This window comes from Mchenga conophoros, linkage group LG4 (assembly GCF_057382185.1).
Source record: "Mchenga conophoros isolate Kocher_MC1m ecotype Shallow Benthic linkage group LG4, M_conophoros_male_GT1.1, whole genome shotgun sequence".
In the NCBI taxonomy this organism is placed as follows: domain Eukaryota; kingdom Metazoa; phylum Chordata; class Actinopteri; order Cichliformes; family Cichlidae; genus Mchenga; species Mchenga conophoros.
Window position 1 is genome coordinate 23,329,207 of NC_140529.1, and position 20,920 is coordinate 23,350,126.

The 20,920-nt window shown below is 43.8% G+C and overlaps 1 protein-coding gene and 1 pseudogene across 1 annotated transcript; both read right to left on the minus strand.

Moving 5' to 3' along the window:
- Nucleotides 1–988: 988 nt before the first annotated feature.
- LOC146576086 (uncharacterized) lies at nucleotides 989–4,656 on the minus strand (annotated as a pseudogene).
- Nucleotides 4,657–7,108: 2,452 nt separating this feature from the next.
- cbx4 (chromobox homolog 4 (Pc class homolog, Drosophila)) lies at nucleotides 7,109–14,900 on the minus strand. Its single transcript, XM_085271113.1, has 5 exons — nucleotides 14,409–14,900; nucleotides 14,258–14,301; nucleotides 13,492–13,557; nucleotides 11,495–11,561; nucleotides 7,109–10,171 (listed from the first exon to the last, which is right to left on the minus strand). The coding sequence occupies exons 1-5, from the start codon at nucleotides 14,679–14,681 to the stop codon at nucleotides 8,771–8,773; spliced, it is 1,851 nt and encodes a 616-aa protein (XP_085127239.1). The 5' UTR covers nucleotides 14,682–14,900; the 3' UTR covers nucleotides 7,109–8,770.
- Nucleotides 14,901–20,920: the final 6,020 nt, after the last annotated feature.

Sequence of the window (20,920 nt, forward strand, 5' to 3'; positions counted from 1 at the left end):
CAAGTGAAATTTACAATCAAAATTGTAAAATTTAAAGGATAATCAGATTTTATCTGCTAACAACATTTTCCATGCCCACACAGGTCAGTGCTTACAAAGACTTTGTCAGCTTTCACATGTTTAAATAAGCGTTTTAAGATCAGGACTTGACGCAAAATATAAAGTCGCGATAAACAATTTTCTGGAGACACTTCTAAATATGAATCTGTGCATTTCCTCTTTGTCAGGAATGATAAAACATTACACATTAGATTTACATTATTTTTGGATAATAATACACTCCCACCAATTAGTATAGAATAGAATCGAAAAATCCTTTAATTGTCCCACAAGGGGAAATCTGGTTGTAACAGCAACCAGAAAGACACATATACAAACAAACAGTACACAGGACACAGAGCAGAAACATACACAATGTTTTTCTTACATATTTACATCAAGGACAATGGTTACTATAAACAGAGTAATGTATGGGCAAACTAATTAAAAAAACAATTACAATAACCTCTGATCTTAATTAAAATCGCGGTGTTTTGTTGAACGCAGGATGGTGCAAACCTAAAGCTAGAAATTGGGCTGAATCACGTACAAAACTTCATCACAATTCAACCAAAACCACCTGTCAGCCAGCGAGAAATCGTATTTGGCATCGCTGTCAAAGAATGTTCCAACTGAATGAATTTTAGCCAGCAAAGATTGTTCCACAAAGATCGCGATCAGATAACTCTACAGAAACTCTGCAAGTATAAACAAACAGTGCAAAAAGAAATAGTGAGAGCGGACAGTCAAAGAGCAACAACAGCAACAACAACACTCCTTAAACTTCAGTTTGATTTTAATTTCATCAGCAGCGTATTAAATATCGGTATGTACACGTTTGAAAGTTACATAGAAAAAATATAGTATTACAGTAGGCCTGTTTGTTAGTAGCTTGTTACACAGTTACCTCCTTGGCAGGTATTGGCCTCCTCTGAACTACATGAAATACTCATTTTTTATCTTTGAAGAAGCCTTTGTCCGTGCTGCTCTCTCTGAAGGTGACTGTCAGGAAGTTCAAGGTGACATCGGTTACGGTCACAGTGTCCAGGTGAGCGAAACAGGGGGTCCAGGATGAGGCTGGATGCTCGGAGGATTCGTGGATGGAATCGGTGTGTGAAGGTGAAGCTTGTTCCCGGGGTAGAGAGTTCTCGTTCGCTGCAGGCCGCTTCATGCTCAAACAGTGAGTCATGTGCCTCCCCTGCTCGCTTTTGCGCAAATGTCTCTGCTCGCTGTGGGATTTGGGTGTTATCGTGGTTTCCTCCTGAAACCTCTTGGTCAGCTGCATGCGGCAGTGATCTGATGTCTGCCCGTGATGATGCGGGCGTCGGCTGTGGTGAGACGTGGGCTCCCTCATGAGCTTGCTATGTTTGGCGTCTGGCTCTGCTGAGCTGCTGCCGTCGTCTTTATCATAATGCATGTGCATATTGGGTTTGCGTCCTCTCTTTCTTTCTAGAACTGCTGGGACACTTGGAACGTCAGAGCAGCTGCTGGAGTTGTGTTGGGTCCTCTCTCTCTCCCCCTCTGTTGACCGCGCTGGGCGGGCAGATTGCTGGATCCTCTGTGCGCAATCCAGAAATCTGGCCCTTTTCTTTGGCTTTGCCTAAGGAAGCAAAAAAAAAAAAAAAAAAAGAGAAGAGAAGAGAAGAGAAGAGAAGAGAAGAGAAGAGAAGAGAAGAGAAGAGAAGAGAAGAGAAGAGAAGAGAAGAGAAGAAAAACAATTACATTTGTGACGAAAAGTTTCCCAGAAATGAAAATTTCTCCGGTAGGGAAACAGGAGGTCTAAGGAGGGGGGAACAACTAAGCTGTAGTGCCTCTGCACCTCACTGTACAATACCTTGTGCAATACTTTTTGTAAATAGTCAACAGTGCAATAGACTCAATACTTGAAATGTGCAATTCACTTGTATTTTTATTTTTTATTCCTATTTATTCTATTTATCCCCTTTGTATATTTTATTTATATTTGTCTCTGTATTTATATATGTGTGTGTGTGTGTGTGTGTATATATATATATAACAGTTCTGTAACTGTAACTTCGGTCGTTGCTGTGCTTTTTTTGGAAGTCGAATTTCCCAGAGGAACCCACCCGAGGGATTAATAAAGTTCTATCTTATCTTATCTTATCTAAATCTTAAGTCTCTTGAGCAAATGTAAAGTTTTAGAGGCCTTGACCTAAAGTTTCTGTGATTTAAAGGGAATGAAAGGCTGTAAGAATGAAAATACTGTTAATATTCACATGTAAAGTCATGTAAAGTTCTTTGTCCAACATTACATGACCAGAAACCCTTGAGAAAAGAGATCTTTGGAGACATTTTTTTAAACTTACAATTGTTTTCAAAAAAGTGAAACCACAACACAGTGGCATCAAAGTTTATAGGAGTGCACACATCATTGAAATGGTTCAGCCTGTGCACATGAAGCCACGCCTCGGAAAGACAAGCGAATAAAACGGAATACCCAGAAATAAATACAAACACTCACCTTTAAAAGAAATGTCTCAGGCTTGGGTCCCCTCTTTTTCGGCCCGAACATCTCCCTTTCTCCCTGAAGAATTTTTATAAATCGTTAAAAGAGTCCGCACGACACAATAAACAATTATTTTTCATTAAGTCAATGATTAAATTGGAACATCTCATTTTACTGGACTATGGGCTGAAATTCAACCAGCTTCCATCAGCTTTCACTTGTAAGCTAAATAAAAATCGAATAAAGCGAAATATATATGCATCTGTTTGGGATTTATTTATTTATTTTAAATGGGCGACATCACATCTTGCAGCACAGCATCCTATCAGAGTTTATCCTGGGAAGATATGAGAGAAAACAACATGTCAGGAACTTTGAAACTTTGAGTTGCTATAGAGTTATTTAAAATAATGCACACAAACGCTTACATACTCTGTCTATAATAATAATAACAATAATATTAATAATGAAATATTTTTTTAAATGGCTTTCTTTCTGCTTGGACAGATCAGCCATTTATTTATTCATTTATTTAATTTTAAATAATTACTTATTGAGAACATAAAATCATTTCCAGTTATTAAAGAAATTATCAGAAAAAAATGCAGAAATTGTTGGCTTCATCATCATCATTATTATTATTATTATTATTATTATTATTATTATTATTATTATTAGTATTAGTATTACATTTTCTGGAATATCTTTGATATTTTTTAATGCGATTGTAACATTTATTCTGAGTATTGATTACTGGGGCAGGACTGTGCCTTCCAGTTGTATTTTCTGTGGGGCTCATGTTCGTTAAAATAATGCATGAAAATAAAATTAGATAAAAATAATATTAATAATAATGCATTTGGGCTTCTCTTGAACTAGTGGGTTTTTATTCTTAAACAGTCCTTATCACAGTGAATTGTTAGGCCATCCACGCGTGTCTTTCTGATGTCAGTCAGAAAGGTTTCCAGGTTTGAAATGTATTCCGCGCAGTTTATTTCACGTTGCTCTGAACAGCAAAAACACGAGGACGGTGCTTGAAATGCGCAATTTTCGTTCCAAGATTCTGCGACTTTTTTCCTCCTAAAGTTTATCTATTGACATGACAAACAGGCAAAGCTGCACGACCAGCTCAGAGTACGAGAGTGTATCAGTTGAATAAGTAAAGCAAGTCTCTGCACGGATTATTTGACATTAAACCTTCATGCTGATGTTGCGTTTGGCTGTGTGCGCGCTGCTGATCTGTTTTGATTGATAGTTTTTGGTCCATTGGCAATTTGTTTTGTCTTAAAGACTCTGCTTCGTCCACAGATGGATTGATCATGAAATTTTAAGATGATTAAAAATATTATCTGTAGAGGCAAAATCTCTCTATATATATATGTATATGTATGTGTATTTGTGTATATATTTCGCCCCTGATCTCTGATCTTGAATTTTCACATGAGCACCTCAAACAACACCTCAAGTGAAACTCTTGGAAACAGGAGGACAGAGGCGGACAGATGCTGAATGTAATTGAATTTATGTGAATCACTTAAACGTTTAATCTCATGTTTGGGACCTACTGAATGAAATTACCCCCCCCCCCCCCCCCCCCCTCTAAAAAAAAAGAAATCAGGAAGGAGGCACTCAGTCTGCTCTGAGGAGAGGTGCAGCACCAATTTGTCCGTCTTTACTCTCGATCGTCTGAGAGATCGTGGATAATTGGCTGATAAACTTGTGCTGCTGTCTGTTTTTTCTCTTCTTCTTTTTTTAAATTTCCCAGCAGTGGAGCAGACAAAGGCGGGAGCGCAGCGGACAAAAGATGCGTGGTGGCTGCCGTCGAAATATGAACCACCATTTTGATAGTCATAGCCTGTAGACCGACATTTCCTGTCGGTACTAGAATGGCTGTACAGCCTACACTGCTTCTGCAGAGGCAGAGAGCGGACTGGTGCGTGCTGACAGGAGGCAGCCGCACATACAGACACGTTGCTGCTTCTGCGGCTCTCCATATTTGGCTGCGAGTCGGTGAAAAGTGGGTCTGCAGGAGCCGCAATGGCGACAGCCGTACATGAATAAACAGAGCTGGCTCTGTGAGAACATTATTGGCTCTCTGGTTTCTGGGCAACTGCTGCGCACAGCTCGCTGTCCTACTTACCGGGCGACATTTTCTGCTCAAGGTGGCTGCTCAGATGTTTTAAAAACAACAACAAAAAAACCCACAAGCGAGAAGATGTGAAGCCGTGTGGCTTTGACCTGCAGCCTGAATCAGACATGAGCGCATGATTTGAATTAGAAAGCATTATCTACAACAGCAAACGCAACCGCAGCTCCATGTCTAATTTCTCACCAGAACCTCTTTCAGGTTTCTTTAAGGCGCGGGGGGGCTATATGTGTTTTAATTGCTCTTTTGAAAGGAATGAGCTCCATTAAAAAAAAAAAAAAGATGCTTAAGGAAATTTTTAAAAAGGGAGAAAATGAAGAGCCTTCGCTTCTATTTTGAATCCCTTCATATTTCTGTCGTTTCTGGGGTGTCGCAGGCCTCCAGCGGTCCACGCGCAGGGATTTAAATTAGAGAAGTGATCCCTGCTGCTCGCGCACTCCTGCGAGGCTGCACTGCTGAGATGAAACCGACACTGTGTGCAGGCTGCTGCTGGGTACGATGATAAAGGGGGTATGTGAAACATCACACTTGGTCTATAAATATGTTCCCCTGTTAAAACATGTTTCGGTTTCCTATAGCTGCTGATGCATGACTGGCTCACAGGTTCAAAGCCACGGAAGGCCTGTAGAGAGAGCCTCACGCATAGAGAGAGCGAGAGAGATTTCAAAAGCCAGGGTGGAAAAAAGCTGCATGAAATATATAAGATATAGGAAAATATCGACTAAGCTTCACCACTCTGAAAACAGAGTATGCGTTTATTTGCCAGTTTCAGTCGACCGCACACCTTCCGGTGGGCCTGTTAGGATTCATCGAGCATTTGAGACTTCAGCAGGTCACCTCAGCTCCCCAAAATGGCCACAAATACATTTCCAGTTCATCCACAAATAAATGATTCCTGGATAAATAAATAGTAACTCATAATCTATTGCCCGCTTTAGCTGAAAGTCTGGTTAATTAAGTCTATATTACAAGATTATTAAGGGGCCATTTCCAAAACGAAATCTCAGAGAAAGAGGGGGAATGGCCTGAAATGTTCGATAAAGGTTTATGTGAGAGTGTCATTTAGACCGGAAGTGAGCTCATTCTTGTAAAAATGCCAGCAGATTACCTCCTCATTATATGCGTCACCTATTGTGCCTGCAGTCTTCCACCTACGTAGGTGGAAAAATGCATTTGTTTATCAAAGAGGTTGTTTTTTTTCCTCTCTGAAAATCAAGAAACTGATATAGTTGGTCTCCTAAAAACTAACTCTAAGTTGGCATTAATGTCAAGATTACAGGGCAGCTAGTTCGCCCCCCCACGCCCCCACCCAAAAAATAATAATAAAAAAAAAAATAGAAGAAAGCGACGTTAAATGGTTCACTTTGCTCCGGGATCACTTTTAATTAAACCTGGCAATAATATATTAATTATTAAAGTAATTAAAGGACTTCACATGACTCGTTCTGTAACGATAGAGCACCATTGTGGCCCTCTTTTGTAGGTTTTCATTTCCTTATATGGTTGTTTGATTTTGATCAGTCAGCTGTCACTGACAGACAATGACTTGACTAAAGAAACAACCAAAATACACCTCACACATTTCTCCGGGCCTTTCTGTTTGTCACACCATGCAAATGTTATGCCTCTAATCAGTTTGTAATCCTCTTATAACAGAGTAGATTGTTTCTCCGTACAGTTTCAGACCTGGCTCCAGGCTCCCCGGGCCTTCATAAAGTCTGGAAGAGGCCCACAGAGTTTGGAGGTGTCAAGAAAGGTCAGTGTTTAGAGATGATTCACAAAAAGTCGTGCACTCGAGTATCAGCCCTTTCTGTATGATGACAGTGCAGAAAAACTTGCTGTGTCATTGTGCCGCAGGCCACACAGACCTGTTTTACAGCAAGCTGGAAACACAATAAAGCCTCCTAGCAGACTGGTTTTTTTTCAAACCTCTTATTGTTGACGTCCTTTCCTTTCTGCATTGTGCTGGACGGCACAATGCAAAACAGCATCAGGCCAAACACCCTCCATGAAGACTTTCTTCTTGATAAAATCTAAGAATTACATAACCTCCTTCCTTCAGCAGATTTTAGATTCCTGCTCTGGATCAAGCTGCTATAGAAAAATAATTCTTGGGTAAGGTTTTAATAATACAAGTGACCGGTGCAGTTGTGCAATACAGAGCGCTCTTTGTGCGGGGTCATTAGTGATTATGCAACATGATCTGTTTTCCTATTTTGTTTTTGCTTAACAGCCAAGTTAATGTTTCTAAAGTTTAACGCTTCATTCTGTCCAAGCGTGAGCCAGGAGGCTTCAGACAAACTGCAGGGTGAGAGCATTGATACGCACGGCGGTTTTTACTGGAACTCTAAAGGGCGGCCGTGAAACGTTAGCCCATAAAAGGAAGCCAGTTCAAATTATAAACTGACAGCGCTCCCAGTTTGCCCCCAGCAGATATCAGTGCCACACATCAGAGGTCAAATCTCTTTCTTTATTGTGAAACATACCAGTCAGTAAGCTGCGCCAACAGCTGTAAGTCAGCCAACTCCGGGTATAACATACTTTATAACAATCATTTTGACTTTTGAAATGAGTGCAAGAAGGAATGAACAGAGTAAGGTGAAAGGAGGGGACGGGAAGAAGTAGCAAACAGACTCAAAATCATCCGAGAGGGCGAAACTCTTCAGTGGATTCACGCAACTTCTGATGCAGCAGACATCTGGGAAATGCTTCTCGAACGACATGCTCAGTGTCAATAAATATGCACTCTTCATTTTTAACATTATAGCATTTTTAGCATTCTCACTGGCTTTAAATGTGCATAAGACAGCCGTTTAGACTCAAATGTAGGGTACATCCAACAGCTTTGACATTTGAATTCTCAGCAGCATAGTCGAAACAGCTCGCACTCATCGGATTGCATGTAACAGTATACAAAGTCAGTCTCGTAACTCACATTTAATCTCTGTAGCATACTCATTTATGACCCTGGCAGCTTCCTTTTTTCCTTGTACAACAAATAGTCCTCACTTGTACTCCTCAGATCATAGGATGAGCTTTGAAAGAAAAATGAGATGAATGTTGTAAAGCAGTGTGACGTTAAGCCTTCTAACAAGACTAGCAGTGTTTTAAACTCCAGCAATATATCAGCAGTATGGTAATAAACCCCAATCTAATCAAGGGAGGGGGTGATCTTGACGGGAAGACACGTTTGATAAATGACACCATCTTCTTCATGTGCAACGGGCCTTTAAAAGTCTACATGTTATTTATTTATTTTCCTAAAATGATTCTTAAGTGGGAGAATGTGCAATATATTAGCAGATTGTGCAGGTTGCATCGGCTGCTGACTGCTTTTGCAGCGTCCCAGTAAAAAGAAAAGGCTGGGAACGTCACTTAAAAGCCGTCGTTGCAGCTGAGTGTGTCCCACTGTTGCCACTGTGTTTACACAGTTTTCAGACGCACCTGCTTTCCAAATTTGCATTTCATGGGCAATCATAATCCTTAAACCAAGCTGCAAACAAAACAGGCCATTTCAGTGTCAGGGTATTTGTCTGGGATTTAAAACCCCCCCCACAAAAAACAAAGAAAAATCAAAGAGACTAGCTGTTTCTCTGGTAGTAATGACACAAGTAAACGTGTGGAAAATGTAATTAAGTGCTTTCGAATTGATCTTTGATCAGCATATACTCAACAACGTCCTCTCTAGCTTCTATCAGGACCAAAATAAGAGATACCGTTAATACAAAAGACGTATAAACCTTCATACATCTCGGGTTATAAGTTTGGTACAGGTATGAAACAACAGCAAAAGTTTCCCATCAAGCTCCGTATGACAAATTAACAGATTTTAAACCAGAAATTATTTTCTTTTCTCGGTGAATATTTCCACCTGAATGTATTCGCTCAAATCCTCGAGGGCACTTTCTTGGCTATGACGTCACAGAGAGGAGTTACAGTATAAAACATTATAAGAAACATATTGAATTTTCATGATAAATTATAAATTTCCATATATACAAAATTCTGGTGTTTTTCTTCTTTTCTTTCTTTCTTCTTCTTTTTTTTTTTTAAACATATGCACATATGAACAGGATCGTCCAATTGGTAAACACTAGTCCCGTTTTATCAATAGTTTCTTAGAAAGAAACGTATTCCTTGAAGGTTACAGTGAGACTGTTTGTTGTGATGTCAGTGATGATGATATTTCCCATAAAAGGGGAGGTTTTTTTAACAGGCGCTTCTTTAGATGCCTCTGTGGATATCTGCGTGTCCTCTGTCACAGGAGGTGCATCTTTGACAGCAGGCTCTGGCTCCGGCGGCGTTTCTGCTGGAGCTTGCTTCTTAGTCTTTGGGCAGCTGAGGTCCATCGGCTCCTCTTGACTACCCAAATCCTCGTACGTACATACACCGCTCTGGCGTGGGCCGTTGCAGTGGAGGTCCATAGGTTTATCCTGAGGTGGCGTGACCACAGTGCTGGGCACGCTGAAGCTCCTCGAACTCAGGTAGATTTTGGATACACTCCTATCCTCCACGGGATCGGAGAGCTTTCTCTTGCGGTCAGCGGGAAAAGAAGGGATCCGGATCTGGTCGACAGCTGTTGGCGTTGGAATGTTGGTGTCAACAGCCCAAGAAGTCATAGGAGAGCTAGCGGTCAGCTGTAAGGGTAAATCGTCCGGTAAATCAGCTTGACCACGAGCCACTTCGGTGTTGTATTCCTCTGCTGTGCTTGGTGAAGGTTTGGAGAAATGCCTGTCCTTTGGGGAACACTTTATAGGATGCTCCGCTACAGAGAGGGAACTTCCATTACAAATCTCTTTGGGGATACCGTTCTCCAGGTGCTCCTCCAATTTGGTTGCATGTGCTGGGTTGTTTTCTGACGTCTTCATGTTTTGGGGTTTGTCTTCCCTTGATGATTCCCCGTGTTTACCCTTTGCACCGTGAACCTTGTTACTGTCCATATATTTGCTCATGACAATAACAATACGTCCGTTCTTGTTTTTATTCTTGATTATCTTCATTTTGCTGCTAATAGCACTCGGCAGGGTTGCATCCTTGGGATTGGGCTTAAGGGCGTGCTCACTCTCCGCCTCTTTAACAGCCGGTTTCCTCACTTCCACGGCCAGCTCCTTGACTTTGCTCAGGCAGCCTGTGTCTTTGTCACGGATCCACTTCTGCTGCAGGGCCAGAGGTAAGTTCCAGCCTGGATTTGCAGGTTTACTCGCTGCCTCCTGAACTTTAACCACCTCTTTGAGCCTAGAGGCCTGCGTGTCGTACATATTTGGGTCGGGCTCATAGTGGTGGTGCTTCTTGCTGTTTAGCTGATAGATGAACTTCTTCTTGTTGCTGGCCAGCTGGTCACCGGGGACCTCCTGGCTGCTGGGCTGGTACTGATGGTGCTTCTTGCTGTTCAGCTGGTATTGCTGAGGCTGGGAGCGCTGCTGTGCCTGAATGGGATCAGACTTCAGGTTGCCTTCTGCATCCTGAGATGTTTCTTCAAAACCAGCAGGAATGCTTGATCTTCGGGCAAACGAGGGCACCTTCAATAAGAGATGAGACTCAATTCAGCAATTTACCCACATTTAGACAAAGCTTGCACTGTACTCCACAATACGGTAACAAAATAAAGAAAATGTGAGAAAACTGACTGAAATTCTGGGATTGTTTAAAGTAAAATTAAAGCTCTTAACCAGAGAAGGGTTAGGGTTAAGTAACATACCGACCTTATTATGGAATCTCTGCTTATTTGGCAACACTAAAGGGAAGTGCTTATAACAGCCAAAATGCTTGTGCAAGATTTGTTTTCAGAAGTAGTAGTTTTTCTAAACTGCTCCACCGAATTTGTCATGCATATTTTTTAAAACTGAAAACTGAACTGAGTACACTAAGATAGCTTCATTAAGACATTAGTCATAACAGAATTGTGTGGTCAGGCTTGACAAAGGGGTGACTGTACCTCAGGAGGTGCAGCAGGTCATCTAATAATAGGAAGGTTGGTGGTTTGAAGTATACTGAAACCCAAGTTACTCACCAATGCTTTCACTGGAGTATGAATGTGTGTGTGGAAGTACAGCAGCAAAGCGCTGCATAAGAACCAGTCCATTTACAAAGCCGTTTGTTCTTTTATGGGTTGGGCATAAAAAATAATAAACTAACATTTGTTGCTTGAAGACCTAATATAAAAAATTATAAAACCTATCAGCGATCGAATAAAACTATCCAACGAGCTCTCAGCTCGCCGCCACCCTCCCACCATGTTGCCCCCTCCTGCTTTACCAGTACAGGCCGACCACGCTGACGTCAGAGACGCGGTAGCCGAACGATTTGACTATGACCTCAGGTCAGTGAAGTGCCACCTGACGTGTCACGCTCCATCTCAGATTGTCGGCCACGTGTGACTCTGGCAGGATGGTATGCCTCTTAAGGAGTGACAGTCCATAACAATCAGCTCCGAGTCGCTCAAAATATATAATCACACTTGGCTCAGGTCATGTAAGCTCAGGCCTTTAAATGCCTGAGCTGAGGAAATTAAAGCGGAATGCTGCTTTGAACCATATATTTTCGTCTTGGGATAACAAATGGCAACATGAAAGAAAACATTTCCACTGGTACTGATTCACTTGGTTCAAAAAACAATGAAAAAAAAACCCCTCAGGCATAAGACCCAGTTTCAGAATGAGTGAGGAGTGAAATTCAGCTGCACCCCCCCCCCCCCCCCTTTAAAAAAACCAAAGAAAGAAAGCAACACACGATAACAAGACAGCAGCTCTAGCACACCTGACAGTATCCCTCCTGTTTAAGCCTTTGACAGATTCAGTGGAAATGTTTCTACGGAAACCGTGTTGTGATGACTCATACAATACCTGGAGAAAAAGATGTTTTGGTTTCGGCCCACGTTTTCGATATCCCATCAGCTGCTCTTGCCTCTCTCTGTGAAAACAAAGAATAATGGCATTAAATCTCATGCAACATGCTCGTCTCCCATAAACATATAAAATGCTTCATTTCCCAGACATCTTTAGAAACCTACACGTCTGACGCTTGAATTATTCAAGGTCAAAAGTGGAATTTTGATTTAGAGGACTAATGAATGCCCGCATGTGACCCACTGCAAAGCATTATGGTCCTTATTTGCATAGCTCTCCATGGTAATCGGTCCACTCCTTATTCTCATTATACTGAAGAAATTCAATTAAGGCTAAAGCAGGGAGAATCTCAAACATCCTCCCTCCTACAGCACACCCTTCCCTCTTCTTACATTCAATCTTTAATTAGGGTCATGAGGTACAAATGAAAAGGGATAAATACTACATTGTGGAGTACATCTGGGATACACCCTAATGCCAGGCCTTGTGCAAGACAACGCCTACACTTTGAAAGTGCAGGGTGAAGAGTATCAGATTAATAACAAACATCTACTGGAGCTGTTTTTATTGAGGGAGGAGATGCAGACGTGTGTTTTTGTAGTTGCACTGGCTAGACCAGGCCCGGTCTTTGAAATATTGCTCCCTGATATAAACCTCTACTCATCACTTGGCTCATAAATAACAGCAGTGGGCGAAGGCCGGCTGTACACAGGCGTCACCAGGCGCGAGTAAAGCCAGCCTATTGTTGCTACAGATGTTCAAACTATCGGCGCTGCCAGAAGATTGCCACAATAAACAGTCGACGCTGTTATAATGTGTATGATTTCAAAAAGGCGACTAACGGGGTGACCCCTATTCACAGAAGATTTGGCAATTACAGACTCCCTCGTCGAATCCCATCCCCCATCCACTGGGAGCAGAGAGGAATCCACACACACACACACACACACACACAGTGCAGAGGCAGCACTCCATGACCATCAGCACACAGCCACACACACACAGAACCAGGCAGGCGGGCAAGCAGGCTGTGGGGGAATATGAGAGCGGTACACTGGAAACGTTGAAGAGCGCTTGCGTGTCAATTAGCCTTTTCAGAGAAGCAAATTCCTTTCCCCAGCCATCATGTCTTTACCCAGTCCCATGAGCTGCTGCCTCCTGGTCTACAGAGAGAGAAAAGATCTCAGGGGCTGCATGGGTCCAGCAACCCAGACAAGATGTAGTTGTTTGTGCGCTGTAGAGTTTGAATGAACTAACATCTCCACCTCTTAGGTAGACATTGACCCATTCTTGATTGTTTTACGGGCCTCTGGGTAAACCCAGATTGATAGCAGGCTGTCAACACAAGCATCCAAGGTCCAAAATGAAGATAATTTCATAGGATGTGTCAAAACTGAATGCTGAGCAGAAGCCAGCCTAGCCTTTTGGCAAACTAATAGTGAGGAGAATCCCATCAGGCAGCAGCGTGGCCCTCCTCACATCGAAACCCACAACAAACCTGCTGTGCTCATGTCCTGAACACTAGTCACACTCTCCACAGTGCAGCTTATCCTCTGGCTCCTGACTGCACAGCAAATTAACGCGTCAAACATTATCACGCACAGATTACACTGCCTTTTAACTGTCCTTCATGCATTTTGTGGCAAATGCACCTTCTCCTGTTTTCTCTGTTAGATTGGCCAATGGCCATCCTTGTAGCTCTCCAGGCCAAAAATAACAACAACAACAAAAAAAAAAAATCACATTTATTATGATAGATTTTTATAAAAGAGAAAATGGAGGTCCTCGTGCAGATCCCTTCAGTCCATTAGCACATTGGGGAATTCTCAATATCATATCCCTAGAGTTTTTACACCAGGGAGAAAAGGAGGGGGGGTGGGGGGGGGGGGGGGTTAGCGCTAGAGTTACTAGCGCGCCCCTCCTCCCATGCCCTTATATGGCCATGGCTGCACTGGAGGCTGAGCGGCCTCGTCCGAAGTCCACGTCTCTCTCACCTGTGTTGAAACGCGACGAGGAGGCGCGGGTCAAGGATGTTTTCCTCTGGCTCCCATGTGTTGTATCTGCAGAGAGGAGCAAACAACTGTCAGAAAGCTGGCACGTGCAGCCTGGCTTTTCCACCCCCAGCTGACAGGCGCACAGGGCTTTGCCTATGACACACACACACACACACTCCCACGTCTTCACAACTAATGTGCAGTTAGAAAGGAAAGCTGTATCCAGATCTCCAGTGTAATGTAAAAACAAATGGTTCCTGCTTTGTTTTTTTTATTTTACTGTTATTAAATCAAGATGATCGAATCTGCAAGGAACCCCGCTAAGTCGCAGTGCCCGCAGCAGGTTACCAGTCATGGGGACATCCACTGGCAGAGGGGGGAAATGTCAAACAGAAAGCGTCTGTGTGAGCTCTCCAAACGCTTCTCCAGCACCAACATGCAGTCGGCCATTTTAGCACTCCTGTCTCGTAAAATTCGCTGGCAGAGCAGAAATAATTAAAACGGGATTACATGGCTGTGCCTAGCCCCCCCTTCCCTCGCATAAATTAGTGAAGGCATCCGCGGATACACTGAAACGCATACCGACCGCGCTCTTCCAGCTTCTACACACACTCACGTGCGCGCGTACAAGTCACTGTGCACGCTCGCCCTTCATGGTTTGCGTTTTTTTAAGTAACAACACTTGATCTTGTGACATAATATTGAAATGCATCGTTTCGATGCAGAATCGCTGGAAATGCATTAGAAAGCGTGCAGTAAGACTTACTTGGGAGACCAGCCTCGCCACTTGACCAGGTACTCTATCTTGCCCTGTGATGGTGGAGAAGGAGAACATTTTTTAAACCCGACATTTTCATCGTCCGCGCTTTTTTTTAACCCCCATTTCTTTCCTACAAAGACGCTTCGTGTCTCTTTACCTTTCGTATGCGCTTCTTTTCGATCCCCTCCACCGCAAAGACGTGCTCTCCAGCGGCAGGGAGCTCCATTCTCGGCTCAATCTGATCGAAAGCGGACGGGGAGTAGATGTACTGCTGGCTACGCACAGTCGATGTGCCGTCCGCTCGGTGCGTGCTGTGCGCGCTTGGTAGTTTTCCAGTTGTATCCGAATTCAACTGTATCCCCCCCACCCCACCGCTCTCCCTCTCTCTCCTTTGCACACTCCACGGTCTTGGTACTGAGCGTACAGACATTCACAGTAGTGCGGCTGCGAGCAGCTCTGTTCGTGCAATAGCTTCAGCTCGCCGTGTGACGTCAGGAGGGGAGGGGGGCAGTGTGGATTGGGGGACCTTGCAGAAAGGTTTTTTTTTTTTTTATCCCGAGCGTACCGGACGGCGGGACGAATGTTTGGGAATTCAAATCAATCCCAACTTTATCGTCACGAGCACGAAACCCGCCCCTGTAATGGTGCTAATGTAATGCTTTGCTGTCAAACGTAAAAGTGGAGACGCTCGTGAACACCCCAGAAGCCACTGAAATCACTCTGAATGACTTTTATTCAACTACACTTCACGCACAGGTGTAGGTAAAAGGCAGACTCGTTTGCATCAGTCATGCAAATTAAAATGAGCGCGATACTCCAGCAGAAGTTAAGGTGATCTGTTTCCAGCAGTATCGGAGCAGTCGTGTAATACTGCGAGTGATTGGGGCTGAAATTCCGTTTAGTCACCTGTTTTTATGCTGTGGAGCAAACACTGGTTTATCAAGAGACCAGTCTATAAGCGCGGGAACAAAGGTGGGCCCCGACCTTTTACGCGAGAGCCCAGTGTCACCAAAGCTCGGGCCATCACCCCACATCAGACTAGCTGACTAAGTTATTTAAAAGTAGAAGTTCTCTTTTTGTTTGCTATCCCTCTCCGTGAATCAGCACAGTTGTAGATGTGCACAGTGGAGCTTTCTAACGGCGCTGTGCAAATATAGGTCACACACGCTGAGATAGTCAAACCAGTGCCATGTTCCCTGGGCTCGGTGCTGTTAATTTGACAAACGAGAAAGGGGTTGCTGTGCAGCTTTTACTCTACCTGTGACAACTTTAAAGCAGTCGAATCAGCTCCCACAGCCCCTTATTCGACCCCATCCCCCCAGAAAACACCACGATAGCCTTTTATAGCTTGAAATATTGGCCGTATCCACATAAAGACAATTTAAATCAAGCGGCATAAACCACATGAGCAGTGAGCATGTTTTCTGGGCTGTAAATGTCATCCACGTTTAGTCAGCTGATTTATATGGACTTTATTAGTGCACAAAAGTACAGTTTTTGTGCGTAAATTGTGATCGCCACAAACCGTAATCAGCAAAAACGGCAAATTTCGTTTGTGTGCGATGAGCCGATGCTGCCATAAAGAAACTAACAAGCCAAAAAAGCCCAAGCTTTTCTCGCTTCAAAAAAAAATTCAGCACCACAAGGGTTAAAATGAAGCCTCTAAGCAGAGCGGCAGCGGACAGCCTATTAAATACAGGCACGATATATCTCTGCCCTGCCATATAAGGTAATGGCGCAAAAGCGCCGAAATATCGCATTTTACACTCTTTAATTCCCGAGTTTGAGCCCTGAAATGTGTGCTGGAGGGGGTTAAGAGCCAACCCGTCACAAACAAGCTCGATTAAAGCCAACTATTTATGCGCTATTCCCGTTTTTTCTCCATGCCCTTCATCCGCGGCCAGGGAGCGTATACGCCCTGCTTCCCTAGCAACAGCACGAAAGGGGAGAGAGAGGCAGAGACACAGAGGGGGGGAGAGAGAGTGAGAATTTAAGTTTGTGACAAACAAACAAAGGTCGTGACAAGAAGAATACGTTGTTAATCTTTTCTGTCGAATCGAAAAGCGCCTTCAAAATCGTCGAGCTCCAAACTGCACAGACCAAAGGGGAAAAAAAACACAAATCTGGGAGCTGTACAGTCTTCACAGTCAGCTCTGTTTACTCAACAGAAACCCAAAATACAAATTATCTATCATTTTATGTTTGTACCGGCGGGAGGGACGCCTGATGTCTGCGTCAAGACAAAGACATTCATTTAGAAAATCCTCTGACTCTGCTTGTCGGGGAGATCTGATCACAGCGCAACATCATGTAACCTGAATATATTTCACAATGAGTCTGCAATCAGTGGGCTTCATCTCAGTGGGATTTAATAATCGCGCATTATTCTGAATTAAAACACTGTTGCCAACACCAGGAATGACACTTTTATTATTTTTACAGATGTGTGAGGATTCTTTTCTTTCTTTTAGATTTTTTCCCCTCCCACACGAGCTTGAGCTCACTTTATGTGGACCGGTGTGAATGTTTTATCACACCTGCGATTTCCATTTGTCCCGAAGCACTGTGGTAATTTTTCTGATCACTTTGGAAAGTCATCACATGTAGATCGAATCGTTTACAGCGCCACAGCTGCGTGTTCTTGTTTGGAAATGAGAAGGTTTCTGGTGTTCCATTCGCTCCCCGTGCCCTCTCAGGAATGCGCTCAGGTGAGCTCATGCCCTGTTGCACTTGTTCACCTGTGACTTTTCAGAACGAGATAAACGTCGCTCCGTGGAAATCGACCAGATTTCGAGGGCAGATTCGATTGCCGACAGTGAGAAAAAGAGAGAGACACAGAGAGAGGGAGACTAAAAAACACACACACACAAAATACACAAAAAAGTGAGCGAGTATTTTATCAAAGGAAGGGCAATCAAAATCTACCGATGCCGATTCAGAGAAAAAAAATTACAGGTGGGATAAGTTTGTGTTGTGAGTCTTTGCATTTTATCCAGGAAAATGCGTCATAATAAACACCAAACGCGCCCAAGCAGACTGCACAGTCAACGCTGTTCTTATACATTTTTTATTAATTAAATAATTTCATTGTCAATAGTTCAAATTTTATGGACTTGTTTTTTCCTTTTTCTTTCCTTTTTTCTCCTTTCTTCTTATTTTCCCTAAGCACCAGAGTGTTTGCAGAAACCCCTCTCCACGTTTATTTTGTCCTTCCTGTGGCCCGTCAAGGTCAATCGAGCCGTTATCTAAAACACGAGGATAAACTCAGGGTCAACCAGTCTGTTTTTTTATCTCCTGTTTGAAGGGACTCTTTTCAAACAACCTATGGCGTCATCCGCAACAAGGCTCTTCGTGCCACTGGTTCAGATTATTACTCAGCAGTGAGAGAAAAGAAACATTTTAGGAAACGTGTTTAGGTTGGCTACTTTTATATCAAAACTACAAACTTTTTTCTTTTTTTTAAATTAGAGGAGGTGTTGTGATAATCCTGAGTGGGAATTCTACAGAGGGGGGAAAACAGGCAAGATGCAGAAACTACATGGCTGTGTGTGTGTGTGTGTGTGTGTGTGTGTGTGTGTGTGTGTGTGTGTGTGTGTGTGTGTGTGTGTGTGGGCCAGGGTCAGGTAAAGTCGTGATCTATGATCTTTAGTCCAGCCTCAGCAGGAAGCATAGAAAGCTGAGTCTTCTGACCTTTTTTCTATTGCAACACCAATTCTTTCATCATTTTCCCTTTCCCCCCTCTTTCACACACACACACACACACACACACTCTGCATACACACAGCTGGCTCACTCGAGGTGCAATCCACAAAATGGTGGCTCTGGGTAAGCCAGGAGGCCTTCCCTCCTTGGCACCTGCCACCCGCTGCATCAGGGCTGCCAGCTGAGGGAATCGAGAGAAGCGAGAGGAGGGAAGGAGGTAGCTGGGAACTTGTGACTGTTGCAGTGTTCAGGAAAAAGGAAAAAAAACGTTGCAAAAAGATGGAGGATGGAGACAGCAGAGAGGGACGAAGAACCGTGGCCAAGCATCTGATTCATTCCTCCACAGAGGAAAAGAGAAAAGGGTTGACTGGTTTAAGGACAGAATACAAGGACAGAGTGGAGAGGAGGAGAAGGAGGATGAGGGGTGGGGGGTATTGCAAAAATGTTTAGAGGGCCCTGAGCCATTCTCAGAGTGCTCAGCAGGCAGTCATTAAGCTCCGCTATCAAACAGGCTGATGTGGCAAGGACATGCAGATGAAACAAGAATGGCGAAGACAGAAGAATCAGGGTCGCGCTGTTGCCGAAAACAGATTATGAAACCTCCGAATGACTGAAACAAAGGCTCTTTAATTGGCTACTGTAAATATGTGCTGTGATTCCCAAACGCGAGTCTGTTCGGGGATAATTACGCTGTTACAAAAGCTTTCTCCTTTCCAGTACCTGCATCCCCTTCTGCTTCAAGTGCTAACACAGAAATCTCTCCTTTCCTTTGTCTGCCCCTGACATATGTTTAATTATGATAATTGTAACAAATGAAAGCTATTAGGAAGTCATTCATCTTGCAGATTTTAATGCGCTATGAGGAACGGGTGGGGAGATTTGTGTGTGTGTGTGTCTGTGGTAGCTGGTGAAGGGTGGGGGGGCAACGGAAATTCCTCCTCCAGTGTCATTGTCACGGCCATTGTTGCGCCGAGGGGTGCTCCTCTGCCAGGGTGGCCCCACCACCACCAACACCCTGCGACCACCCTCCTTTCCTCCCTCCATCTCCATCACTTCTTTTCCTCTCTGCCCCCCCTCCACAAGCCTCCTTGCCTGCGAGGCTGCCGTCGTGTGGGGTTCACACCCTCCCCTCAACTCCACCGCCATACACTTTCCCCATTGATCCCCCGCCTCCTCCCTACCCAGGAGCCTGAGCAATAGGTGGGGGAAAGGGAGCCTGGGAGAGATAGGAAGGGGGGCATAGAGAGGAGTAGGCTTCCAGGGGGTTGGTAGGGGTGAGGGCCAAGGCCAGTGGAGGAGTAAGAAAACGAGGAGGAAGGGGGTGGTGCAGTGGAATTCTAGCAGACTGTAGCTGAATACAGGACTTGTCGATACTGTATTGAGCTGCAGCCATAGGCGAGGAGCGAGGACATCAGGCCGCTAACAGGGACGCATCTTTGTGTTCTAGCACATTGCCACAAATGTGCATTCAGAATGCTGCGACATGCTGGAATCTCTTGTTCACTACCATCGGCGACAGATACTCTGCAGCTCCATGCAGCAAGACACAATAGTAAGCTTGTTCACGCAGCACAATAGTAAAGCACACAATAGCATGCTTTCAGACAACAATAGCTGAATAATCCACTGAGTAACTGCGTGGATTTTATTTTTTGTTTGATCTAAGGCAGAAATGAATCTTACTGGATGGGATGGTGCAGTTATTTTCACTGGTGCGAAGACCTCACAGTGGCAGGAACAGCTCTCTCCAAATGTGCCTTTGACCCAGTGTTCAGATTTAGCTCCCTTCACTCTAATGCCATGCTAATTATGAGTGACACAGGCCCTTATCCTGAGAGCTCCTTTTCCTCGCTTTTCCTCCTCTCCCCTCCCCTTCTTCCTCCCCCCAACCCATCTCCCGGGAACAGCTTATTTGCCTGTTTTTAATTGCGTTTTAATTTACATGTAAGCCTGCAAGCACCGTGATGAGAAGCTGGTTTTTTTCTTCTTTCTTTTTCCCCCCTTCTTCTTCTGCTTCCCCATTTCTTTCCATCTCTCTCACCGCTGAGGAATCATTAACCGCAGCTTTAAAGAAGAGGAAGGGCAGGCACGATGGAGCAATAAGACTCTACACTGCACAAACGGGCACAACAAACCACGGCAGGGGAAAAAAAACCAAAAAAAACCAAGCGCAGGTTCCTCTTTATGGGGTCAACACCGGTTCAGGAACAATCAAGTGTCCAGGGCAGAGAGAAACATGGCAGAGAGCGAGAGATGGGAGGGGTAAATGGGAGGGGAAGGGTGGGGGGTGTTGCGAGCTGATGATGTAGATGAAGCGAGCATCTCTCCATCAAAATGCAATAAGAGGCAGAGTGGACAGAGAGCTCGCAGGTAGACAAGTTTAATGTGCTCGACTATCTATATGGAAATTCAGCCACACAGTGGGCTGTTCACTCTGCTGCTTCATTTTTCATAATTCACTTTGGCTTTTTTCTTTCCTTTTCTTTTTTTATTGGCTTCTCGGGGGGAGAGGAGCAGAGAGATAACGCAAGCTTTCTTTACTTGACAAAGAGCATGACAGGGATTTAAGATTTGTATAATATTTAGAGAGATAATCAAGCCGCCACGGAGCGTCTGCCATTTCTCACAATAAGGTAACTCACAAACTGCCGTCCACAGCAGTTCTAAAGTCACAGTATAAACAAAGACTTTGCTGCACAATGTTATCTATTGTTTTCATTCTTTGTATTTCACTCTCTGTTTTTTTTTATTTTACATTCTTGAGCTACACTTTCAGAACCTCAATTTAAAATCTCTCCAACTTGGAGCTGTGCATGCATCCTCTCTGTATTCACATTAGCATAAATCTGTTTTACATTATAGAAAACTTTTCCGACAATAAGCCGGAATACCCACACGGCTGTATAATCAACCCTCACACCCACTCTGATGGCCTAAGGCAAGCCTGTCAGGACTCATAAAAGCAGG